The 11,917-nt window shown below is 35.2% G+C and overlaps 1 protein-coding gene across 2 annotated transcripts in view; it reads left to right on the forward strand.

Moving 5' to 3' along the window:
• The window catches only part of si:ch211-106h4.4 (MAM and LDL-receptor class A domain-containing protein 1), a 52,077-nt gene extending 44,652 nt beyond the window's left edge, over positions 1-7,425 (forward strand). For both annotated transcript variants that reach the window (XM_056477204.1, XM_056477211.1), the window contains exons 46-51: positions 3,010-3,169; positions 3,239-3,353; positions 3,434-3,554; positions 6,400-6,490; positions 6,585-6,654; positions 6,748-7,425. In XM_056477204.1, the coding sequence (XP_056333179.1) occupies positions 3,010-3,169; positions 3,239-3,353; positions 3,434-3,554; positions 6,400-6,490; positions 6,585-6,654; positions 6,748-6,837 (647 nt within the window). In that variant the 3' untranslated portion in view covers positions 6,838-7,425. The remainder of the gene's footprint in view (positions 1-3,009; positions 3,170-3,238; positions 3,354-3,433; positions 3,555-6,399; positions 6,491-6,584; positions 6,655-6,747) is intronic.
• The last annotated feature ends 4,492 nt before the right edge of the window (positions 7,426-11,917 follow it).

Raw genomic sequence — 11,917 nt, forward strand, 5'->3', positions numbered from 1 at the left:
GAGCTCAAACACTTCACTGAGCTTCAATAAAGGGGTCATTGTGTGAAATATGTTAACTTGCATTAATAATAGAAAACATTTACTTTTTGTGCATTTATTTCTGAACTGATGTTCTCAGTCTGTCTGAAAATATTTATTTATTATTTACACTGTAAATAATCAACACAACCCTTATTAACCCAACCCTAATGCTTAACCATTAATTCAGGAAAGTTTCTTGGAAATGTTGCCACAGATATTTTGGATTTAATCTGTCTCAGTTTGTTCTGTTTCTTCATGTCCTCCCAGATGGACTGGATGGCAGTGAGGTCAGATCTCTGGAGCACTGGCTGCACTCAGAATCCTTATGCATACCAATACATCTTACTGGATTATAACAAACAATAGCAAAAATAATGTTTGGAAACAAACTGATCTTTCCAGACATACCCTTACAAAAAAGAAGCGTACTTTACGTTAATTTTATGAAGTAAACTTAGGTCATGGTGAAGGATATAAATACACTCACCAGCCACTTTATTAGGTACACCTTACTAGTACAGGGTCGGACCCTCTTTTGCCATCACAACTGCCTTAATCCTTTGTGGCATCGATTCAACAAGGCACTGAAAATATTCCTTAGAGATTTTGGTCTATATTGACATGATAGCATCTTGCAGCTGCAGCAGATTTGTGAATATCGCATTCCACCATCCAAATGTCGCAGCAGAAATCGAGACTCATCAGACAATATTTTTTGGCGAGTCTGTGTGAATTGTAGCCTCCGTTTCCTTTTCTTAGCTGACAGGAGTGGCATCCGGTGTGCTCTTCTGGTGCTGTAACACATCCACCTCAAGGTTGGACATGTTGTGCGTTCAGAGATACCCTTCTGCATACCTCGGTTGCATTGAGTGTTTATTTGAGTTACTGTTGCCTTTCTATCAGCTAGAACCAATCTGTTTTCTTGCCATTCTCCTCTGACCTCTGGCATCAACAAGGCATTTGCGCCCACAGAACTGTCGCTCACTGGATATTTTCTCTTTTTTCGGATCATTCTCTGTAAACCCTAGAGCTGGTTGGGCGTGAAACTCCTAGTGGATCAGCAGTTTCTGAACTACTCAGACCAGCCCATCTGGCATCAACAACTATGCCATATTCAAAGTCACTTAAATTACCTTTCTTCCCCATTCTGATGCTCGGTTTAAACTGCAGCAGATTGTCTTGACCATGTCTGTGTGCCTAAATGCATTAAAATGTACCCAATAAAGTGGTCAGTGAGTGTATTTACAGTAATTATACTTCATGTAGCATTTCATTTTCAGTACACCAGCTCAAGCGCTTCTGGTAAACTGTCATGCCATTACAAAATCGCTGCATTTAAGGTCTGGTTTCTTTTAAAATCGATGATCTTCACTGCCTGGTTGATATTAGAAATAAAGTGGGTCTCAGACTGGACAAGAAGCACTGAATTAAATTCCATTGTTCTGTGGCATGTCTTTAAAACATGGACATTTATTTTACCACAGTATTTTTACTTGCTGCTCCTGACGGCACTTGAATATAAACAGACTTTCATTGTTTCACTTGAACAACTAACCGAATGCTTTAGTCTATTTATAATTATATTTTAATTAAATTACATTTTAGATGCTGTAAAAGGAACCTTATGAAATTGAAAATAGTCACATTAAGCTTTCACCAGAATTTTTTTCAGTGGTGAAAAACACTTGTTGTGCATATAACCCATTATACTAAAATCTATCTTTGACTGTAGTAATATACTTGTAAATGTACTACTTGAAAACTACTTTCCTAAATTATTGTTAACTAGTAGGTTTTTTTGTGTTATTTTTTTTAAGTGAACACTACCTGACAAAAGTCTTGTCATCGATCCCATTTGTAGAAGCAACAAATAATAACTTGACTTTCAGTTGATCATTTGGAAAGGTGGCAAAATGTAGATTTTTCAGATGAATCACCTGTTGAACTGCATACCAATCATCACAAATACTGCAGAGACCTATTGCAACACGCATGGACCCAAGATTCTGATAGAATTCAGTCAAGTTTGGTGAAGGGAAAAATCATGGTTTGGTGTTACATTCAGTATGGGGGCGTGCGAAAGATCTGCAGAGTGGATGGAAACATCAACAGCCTGAGGTATCAAGACATTTGTGTTGCCCATTACTTTACAAACCACAGGAGAGGGCAAATTCATCAGCAGGATATGAGCTCCTTCTCATACTTCAGCCTACACATCAAAGTTCCTGAAAGCAAAGAAGGTCAAGGTGCTCCAGGATTGGCCAGGCCAGTCACCAGACATGAGCATTATTGAGCATGACTGGGGTACGATGAAGGAGGAGGTATTGAAGATGAATCAAAAAAATCTTGAGGAACTCTGGGAGTCCTGCAAGAACACTTTCTTTCTTTGCCATTCCAGATGACTTTATTTGTTGCAGAGATGTATGGATGCAGTCATCCAAGCTCATGAGAGTCATACACAATATGAATTCTTTTTCCACTGTACCATGACTTTATATTCTATACTGTACATTATTTATTTTAAGTGACAAGACTTTTGTCTAAGCAAAGTCAGACCTTACTGTCCTAATTAAATAATTACTAATCAAGGCATGATCATATTTTACTTTGGTAAAATAAGCATAATCTAGAGGCCTTTGCTTTTCATATAAACCACTTCTGATACCAAATGATCAACTAGAGGTCAAGTTAGTATTTGTTGTTCCTAAAACTTGGATAGGCGACAAGACTTTTGGCAGGTAGTAGACTTAACTTTTTTTTCACATGACATAGTTTGAACTTTGAATACAAAGTGATTTTACTCAGAATATGTAATTATTCTATTATATGTCAATGAACAAATACATATAATGAATAAAATCCTATTTGGAGAAAAGTATCATGATATATACAGTAGGTAATTCACAAGTCTTATGCCAACAATGCTTACAATTTCATTTAAGACACATGATGATACCAGATGTATTTTGCGTGTGTGTTTGTTTGTAGGCTACTATCTTTTTATGGACAGTTCTGTGGGCAAATGGGGAGATACGGCCATGATCCTGAGTGAGACATTCAGCCCTGATAGCAGAGGGCATTGTTTCACATTCTGGTATCATATGTCTGGACAGAAAGTTGGGACACTGAATGTATACACCAACAACAGGTACAGTATCAAAACCACAGCAATCTTGTACAGTTCTACTTCAATTCATTAAGACTCTTTCTTTTCCAGGACCACCCATAGGAGTGGGCAGAAGTTTGGCCAGATAGTGTGGGTGGAGACAGGTGATCAGGGTGATGTCTGGAGGAGAGCCAACATCTATGTGGCACACAGAGAGCATTTCTGGGTATCAAACTTCATCATGAAAAAAATTCACAGGATCAATGTAAATCTGTACATCATCATCATCTCCTTCTCTCTCCACAGTTTATTTTTGAATTTCTGAAAGGAGAAGGTGCTAAAGGAAGTATAGCTCTCGATGATATCAACATAGTTCCTGGACCTTGTGACTCAGATCCCACTTCTCCACCTCCACACCACAGTGACAGTAAGGGATACATTAAAGCCTACAAACCTTATAAGCCTGCAAACTTTGTAGTGTGTGTGTGTGTATGTACATCATTTCTACATATAAATTGGAAAAAGACTTTTTCTTAATTAAGTCATCTAAAAATAATACTTGCTGAACCATTTTGCACTTACCTCTTACATTTATTTCAACGAAATTTATTGTATTAAAAAATAATTTCTATATTCTATTTTATCCTTCTTATAAAACATATACAGCTTTACAAATAGGGTAAAGAATTCGACCACTTGAAAATTATTTGTTTTACACTACTTTCAAGAGGTAATATATAAATTATAATATATTTTGTAACCAATTTGTCAGTTTTTTGCTTTAAATGACAATTTATTTACATTTTAGACTACACAATACCACTGTTTTTTGGATAAATTTATGATTTTATTGATTTAGGCCAGGGGTCCCGAAACTTTTCAACCCACGACTCCAAACTAACAATGCCAGTGACTCGTACAGAGAGCCAGAAGGGACGTGATGGTGGGGGGAAAAATGGGTAGAAGAAAAAAAGAACTGTGTGGGTGAGAAAAAAAAAAAAAAAATCGGTGGGAGAAAAACAAACTGAGTGATAGGAAAATATACAGTTGAAGTCAGAATTATTAGTCCCCCTTTGATTTTTTTCTTCTTTTTTTTTATATTTCCCAAATTATGTTTTCACATAATTTTCACAAGGAAATTTTCACAGTATGTTTGATATTTTTTCTTCTGGAGAAAGTCTTATTTGTTTTATTTTGGCTAGAATAAAAGCAGTGTTTAATTTTTAAAAAAACATTTTTAGGTCAAAATCGCCTTTGTCGGCGCCAATAGCCTAGTGATTAAGTGTGCTGACATATAGCACCATGGTGCTCACGGCGACCCGAGTTCGATTCCCGGCTTGAGGTCCTTTGCCGATCCATCCCCTCTCTCTGCTCCCAATACTTTCCTGTCTGCAACCTCTACCGTCCTTTCCGAATAAAGGTGAAAAACCCCTAAAAAAGATTATTAGCCCCTTTAAGCTAGATATTTTTAGATAGTCTACAGAACAAACCATCATTATACAATAACTTGCCTAATTACCCTAACCTGCCTAGTTAACCTAATTAACCTAGTTAAGCCTTTAAATGTCACTTGTATAGAAGTGTCTTGAAAAATACCTAGTAAAATATTATTTACTGTTATCATGGCAAGGATAAAATAAATCAGTTATTAGAAATGAGTTATTAAAACTATTATGTTTAGAAATGTGTTGAAAAAATCTCCCTGTCAAACAGAAATTGGGGGAAAAAAATAAACAGGGGGGCTAATAATTCAGGGGGGCTAATAATTAACTTCAACTGTATATTTTTTAAGTTTTTGTGTTCCCTCGTAAATATTTTTTCCAGGGAACGCAAAGATGTTTTGTGTTCCCTCTTAAAAGTGTTGTTTGACAAACACTTCCTGTTTACTTCATATATGCCAACCCTCCCGTTTTTGCCGCGATTCTCCCATATTTTACCATTCTATCCCGCTATCGTCCTATCATTAAGTATTTTCCCCATATTTTTAATCTTGAAAACATGTTGAAATTAATATAAAAATGTCTGGACTCAATTTCTATTCGTATGTAGTGAACAGGAAGTGTTTAACCTCTTAAGGCCCAAGGTGTTTTTTTACATGCATTTTTTATTTTTCTTTGCTATTTTGGCTTATTAGAACCTAAATAAAAAACTAAGTATCATCTCTTGATATGATGTACTTTTAGAGAAAAATGATGTCCATATATGTGGACTCGTGAACTGAATTTACATAAAACTCTTTTTCCTGAATTTTAATGCATATTTATCATAGACAGTTTTTCCCATTTTGGACAGTTAAAAATAGTGTTTGGGACATATCATAAGATATTTAAAAGTATTTTAAATAGTCACTTAAGAGCTAAAATGTGCTATCCACATATGTGGACACTCAAGCCCTGGGAGGTTATGGACAGTTTTGTAAGGGAACACAAAACAACTTTGCGAGGGAACGCAAAAAAAAAAATTATATATATAAATTTTATTTTTTTTTTTTTATTTTTTTTTTTTCTCCTATCACTCACTTTTTTCTCACCCAGTTTTGATTTCTTCCACCCATTTATTTTCCCCACCATCACATCCCTTCCGGGTCTCCGTAGACTCTCAACCACCACTATCCATGGAGATGGTAATAAATATATGTTACGTGCAACAGCACACCCACAATAATAAGCCTATATAAACACTAGTATATTGACTACATAACAAAGATCATCCTTCACATTCATTCATGACCTGTATTTATTTTTATTGTACTTGAGTGTCAAAAAGGTGTCGGAAAGTTTAACATGGTGCTGTTAAATCGATTTGCTGTAACTGACACTATTGCTGTGTCGTTAATCTAACATGATCACCCCAGGGGTCGCAATCCAAAAAAAAAAGAAAAGCCTTTTTATTTGAATGTTGTTGTTATTGTTTTGTAACTTTTTTAACTAATCCTTATTACCTAAAAAAAAATATTTTAAATGGCAATATTTTCGTGTGAAATATTGAAGAAATACAGAATAATAATCTTTACAGAATGATAATATACTGTAATAATGTGTTTACATTTGACTTAAAATATAGACAAAATCTATAACCGAGAAACCGAGAATTTTTCAAAGCTACTGTATATTTGGTGTGTATTGTCATATTATTTGTTGCTTTGTTTTGTATAAAATCATTAATTGTAAACACACACAAATAATTAAATGTAAACGCAGTGTTATATTGGCAAAATTGGTTTGATTGTGCAGTAAATTGTCAAATCCTGCAGCATTTGTTGATTTGTTCAGCTATAGGTATTGGTGTTGGAGTGGGAGTGACACTTCTGGTAATATTTATTGTTGGCGCTGTCCTTATCGCGAGGAATAAAAACAGAAAAAGGTATGCACAGCTCATTACAGGTACATGACAAATTTTAAAACAAATAGAGAGGAAAAAGGAAAAGGCGACAAACATTTTGTTTGTTTCTTTACAGGGTAACTATACTGGAAAATGATGAGCTTGATAGAAACTTTTCTTATAGCGGCTTTGACTGCAATATGAGCGTGAGTATTTTCTTGACTGTAAACATACTGTACTAAGATGCATCTTATGTTGTAAGAATTTTTAATGAAAAATTGTTTTTCTGTTTTTGCCAGGGTTTAACGCCCACAGCAGAAAGCAGCGATTTCAGTGACTTGAGGACAATTTCACTTTCAGTAGATGGAAATGATGCGTCCTTCATATAAGATTATTCATTATGTGCTGAAAAACTGCAGCTCTCAATCCAAATTCAGTTATTCCCACAACTGTAGCTATATGACTCAATGAATCATTGGTAAACACAGCACAAACGTGATACCGTCTACCGTAAATATAATTCAATGGCTCATTGGTAATAATTGTGTTCTTCTTACTCTCTAAAATATTTAGAGTACGTACAGTATAATACTATACATGTTATTATTATTTATTAGTATTATTTTAGGTCTACTTGACAGGGACAATGCATATTAATGATGCAGCAATGTACAATGTGCCAGAATTAGCCAAAAGGCTATTTTCATCTGCAGTTGAGTTGTAGAAATTAATTTTAGAAATTGTAGAAATTAATTATTAGGATGAATAAATGCTGTACAGTAGATAAATTGGTCATAGTTTATTAACTAATGTTAAATAATGCTAAATAAAGTTTCAGTTCTTAATTTGTCAACATATTTCTACAAAAAGATCAGGCAGACTGAGCTGACGGAATAGTTTCCTTTGTTCTATAAAAGCAAATGGTTTTGTTGTAGTTGTGAGTATCCACAAATAAAAAACCTCTTTACAGTTTTGAACGATGTCTCTTATCTGCTTGACCAAAATGACACAAAATCACTGCCATCAAGGTTCACTGCATAAAAACTTCGACTTGGGTTGAAGTTTTTATGCAATGAACCTTGCATACTTTTAATAATCCAGCACTTAGTTGAATAGGTAAGTGCTCGTTTTCACCAAAGTTATCCTCACATGGGTGTGTAGGCCATAATAATAATTGATTCATGAATGTATCTCAACACATTTGTACTGCAGGATTTGTGCAGTAAATTAACTTCATTTTTCATTTCACTGTTTCTTAATGTGCAGGTAATGTAAGGGGGCAAACAATCAAAATTGGATCTTTACAGAAATAACACAAAATATGACAAATGGTTCATATCCAGTTGGCAAACTAGTTAATCTCTTTTAGATTACACTTAGTGAAGTTTTATGAAGGAATTTTGAGAGGAGCATGTGCTATGATTGATCGCAGCTGGTCTCTAATCTGCAATCATCAATATACCAATCATTCATCCATTAATTTTCTTGTCGGCTTAGTCCCTTTATTAATCTGGGGTCGCCACAGCAGAATGAACCGCCAACTTATCCTGCACATGTTTTACACAGCGAATGCCCATACAGCCTCAATCCAACACTGGGAAACACCCACACACTCTTGCACACACTCACATACATTATGGTCAATTTAGTTTATTCAATTCACCTGTACCGCATGTACCGGACTGTGGGGGAAACCGGAGCACCTGGAGGAAACCCACAAGAACACGGGAAGAACATGCAAACTCCACACAGACTCAACTGACCCTCAAACCAGCGACCTTCTTGCTGTGAGGTTATGCTACCAACTGCGCCACCATGCTGCTTGATATACCAATCAGATTAATCTAAACCTACAGTAAATATGGTTTATTTCACCTTACTTCCCCTATCTTTGTTTTTGAAGAATACTCCGTCCCCCTTATCTCCCCCTTTTCCTCCATTATCAGGGGGAGCCCTCAAGAACTGCCTGATCTTGGACCCCCTTTCATGCTAATTGGCCATGCGGGAGCCCTGGACTCAATTATTTCAGAGCACAGGGTTCTCTCCCAGGACACTATGCTAACCCTACATTTATGTAGTATCAAGCAATATCTAAGTGTGAACTCTTGAATTGCCTCAAGTAAAACATATGGACATAATTTACAAATATCTCACACAGGCCCCGTTTACACTAATATGTTTTATGTACTTTATAACATCATTCACATCCCCCTGGCTATGTTGTCTTAACAATAAAATGAAAACATGATATAAGGAACTGCCTATTTTCATTTTGACAACTTAACAGACACCAAAAATGTTGAGGCATCGAGTAGCTACATATTTATATGATTGTCATCTTCACTGTATGCATATTTATAACAAAATGAAGCCTATAACATAACTGCCTCCTTTCATTTGATTTGAAAAATACAAAATATAACCCGTGTCTTATGCTGAATATCAGTTTTAATAATCAATAATGCCAATCAATAATACAGAAAGTTTATACAATATAGGAAATAAAGGCAAGCAATCAGTCAAATGAGCAGAATGAGTGTATGTGGTTACATAAACTAATATATTAGCCTAACTTTTCTTTGCACTCAAACACGTTACCTGAGAACAAGTAATATATTCAAAAGACCAATCGTTAGATCGAGACAAGATGAATTAAATATCACGTTTAACAACTTTAGTGAGATGACATCCAGCATCAGATCCTTGATAAACTGTTCGACGTGCGCTGCTCTCACCTGGGGAGTTGTGCTCAAAGCACCCGCTGACTGCCTGTAGCTCAGATATGCGCATACTATATGTTGCAGCGAATGCCAGAGTGTGTGTGGTCACGTGATATGTGTTATTAGCGGTGTATTGTGGTTGGAGATCTCATCAGAAACGCCAGTGTGGACGTGGATTGTTTTCATTCTAAAACTCTTTTAAAACTAAAACATACAGTATCAGTTTAAACGAGGCCTTAGTCTGAAGAATCCCGCTTAATATATCACTATTAATGAGCATTATCTCTTTTGATGTAAACATCACAGGTTTTTATTCAATCAGACATGTTTCCAGGCCATTTGGTTAAGATTGCTGCATTTTTGACTTATGGAAATCCTGCATAACCATTTAGAGGACGACTTTAAATCTGCTGAAGTGTTTCCAGAAAAATGTGCCATACATCACTCAGACCCATGGTTGTTGCTTGTGTGACGTCTGAGAGTGAAACTAGTATGCTATGACTTTATAGAGCATGCTAACCTTTGTCAAATTTTGTATGTTCACTTTACAAGGTTGTAAATTTTATCAACACTACTATAAATGCTAACAACACTAATGTGATTTTAAAGCTTTTCTTACCACAGCTTTGTATCAAATTATACCACACTGTCCTGTATGACTTGCTCACAATGTTTAATTCAGTCAAGAATTTTCTGTTGAACTGGCAAAGCATTTTGACCCTCAACAAAATTCTTAAGCTCTTTCTTACCACAGACTTCCTTATTGCCTTTTTCCAAACAATTAAATCAGACCAAACAGTACAGTACTTTACATCTGATAATTCCCTTCACTCAAACCGCTGAAACTTGAGTTGACCTACCCTCATTCAGAAGAGAGCTGCTTGACTTTTCCAAACGCAAGGAGCAGAGAATCCTGTCGGTCCTATGAGACATGTCACACTCCCCTAATCCACTCATTTCTCACAGGAACCAGTTTCCTCAGGGTAAGCCAACACTCCTGCCTTTCAAACAAGTAGCACACACAACCACAGTCAGCTATACCCTTGCAAACAAGAACGAGGCACATCAGTTTTAAGTGCTTGAATAAATCAAAATGAACACTGAGAGTTCATTGATATGTCTGTAACGTTTCTGTTTAAAAGCTTAGCTAAACCGCTGTTTAACATGGCTGTATTTATGCTGACACAAAGTCTACTGAACACTCAGGAGACATGATGGTTCAATCTCTACGTATTTGTTGCATGAAAAAAAGCATTTGAATTTTAGATTTCTGTGCTGCTTGGTTCACTGGCAAAAACACAAGTTTCCTTCAAGTACGCTATGATTAAGGAATAGTTCACCTAAAAACTTTACTTCTTCCAAACCTGTTTGACTTTCTTCTGTTGAACACAAAATAATAAATTTCGCAAAAACATGTAATCTGTTTCAATTGTTGCATTGTATTTGTTTTTGATACTATGGAAGTCAATGGTTAAGGGTTTTCAGCTATCTTCAAAATAACTTCTTTAGTGTTCAACAACAAAAAGAAACTCCTAACTTATAGTTTTGGAACCACTTAAGGGTGAGCAAACAGTGAGTAAATATTCGTTTAGGAGTGAACTATCCCTTACTCTTACAAGTAGCACATTTCAACAGCTAGCATAGTTTCTGCTAAAACATACACTTACTGTACAGTACAACAGTTACGTTTATTTATTTATTTATTAATTTTCAAAAAATCCTTAAGGTTTGTAACCACTTGAGGGTGGGTAAACTATGGAAGCCCGTTCCCGCCACTGAATAATAAAAAAAATTATTAATTGAAAAAAAAAAATAATAATAATAATAAAAAAAAAAAAATTAAGTCAGAATTCTGAGTTATAAAGTCGCAATTCTGAGTTATTAAGTCAGAATTCTGAGTTATAAAGTCGCAATTCTGAGTTATTAAGTCGGAATTCTGAGTTATAAAGTCGCAATTCTGAGATATAAAGTCAGAATTCTGAGTTATAAAGTCGCAATTCTGAGATATAAAGTCAGAATTCTGAGTTATAAAGTCACAATTCTGAGTTATAAAGTCGCAATTCTGAGTTATAAAGTCAGAATTCTGAGTTATTAAGTCAGAATTCTGAGTTATTAAGTCGCAATTCTGAGATATAAAGTCAGAATTCTGAGTTATAAAGTCACAATTCTGAGTTATAAAGTCGCAATTCTGAGTTATTAAGTCAGAATTCTGAGTTATTAAGTCAGAATTCTGAGTTATTAAGTCGCAATTCTGAGATATAAAGTCAGAATTCTGAGTTATTAAGTCGCAATTCTGAGTTATAAAGTCGCAATTCTGAGTTATTAAGTCAGAATTCTGAGTTATAAAGTCAGAATTCTGAGTTTTAAAGTCGCAATTCTGAGTTATTAAGTCAGAATTCTGAGTTATTAAGTCAGAATTCTGAGTTATTAAGTCGCAATTCTGAGATATAAAGTCAGAATTCTGAGTTATTAAGTCGCAATTCTGAGTTATAAAGTCGCAATTCTGAGTTATTAAGTCAGAATTCTGAGTTATTAAGTCAGAATTCTGAGTTATTAAGTCGCAATTCTGAGATATAAAGTCAGAATTCTGAGTTATTAAGTCGCAATTCTGAGTTTTAAAGTCGCAATTCTGAGTTATAAAGTCGCAATTCTGAGTTATTAAGTCAGAATTCTGAGTTTATATCTCGCAATTCAGAAGGAAAAAAGGTTAGTCTGGATCTTCTGTATGGTCAAGGACATTGGTGGAAAA

This window comes from Danio aesculapii, chromosome 2 (assembly GCF_903798145.1).
Source record: "Danio aesculapii chromosome 2, fDanAes4.1, whole genome shotgun sequence".
Classification (NCBI taxonomy): domain Eukaryota; kingdom Metazoa; phylum Chordata; class Actinopteri; order Cypriniformes; family Danionidae; genus Danio; species Danio aesculapii.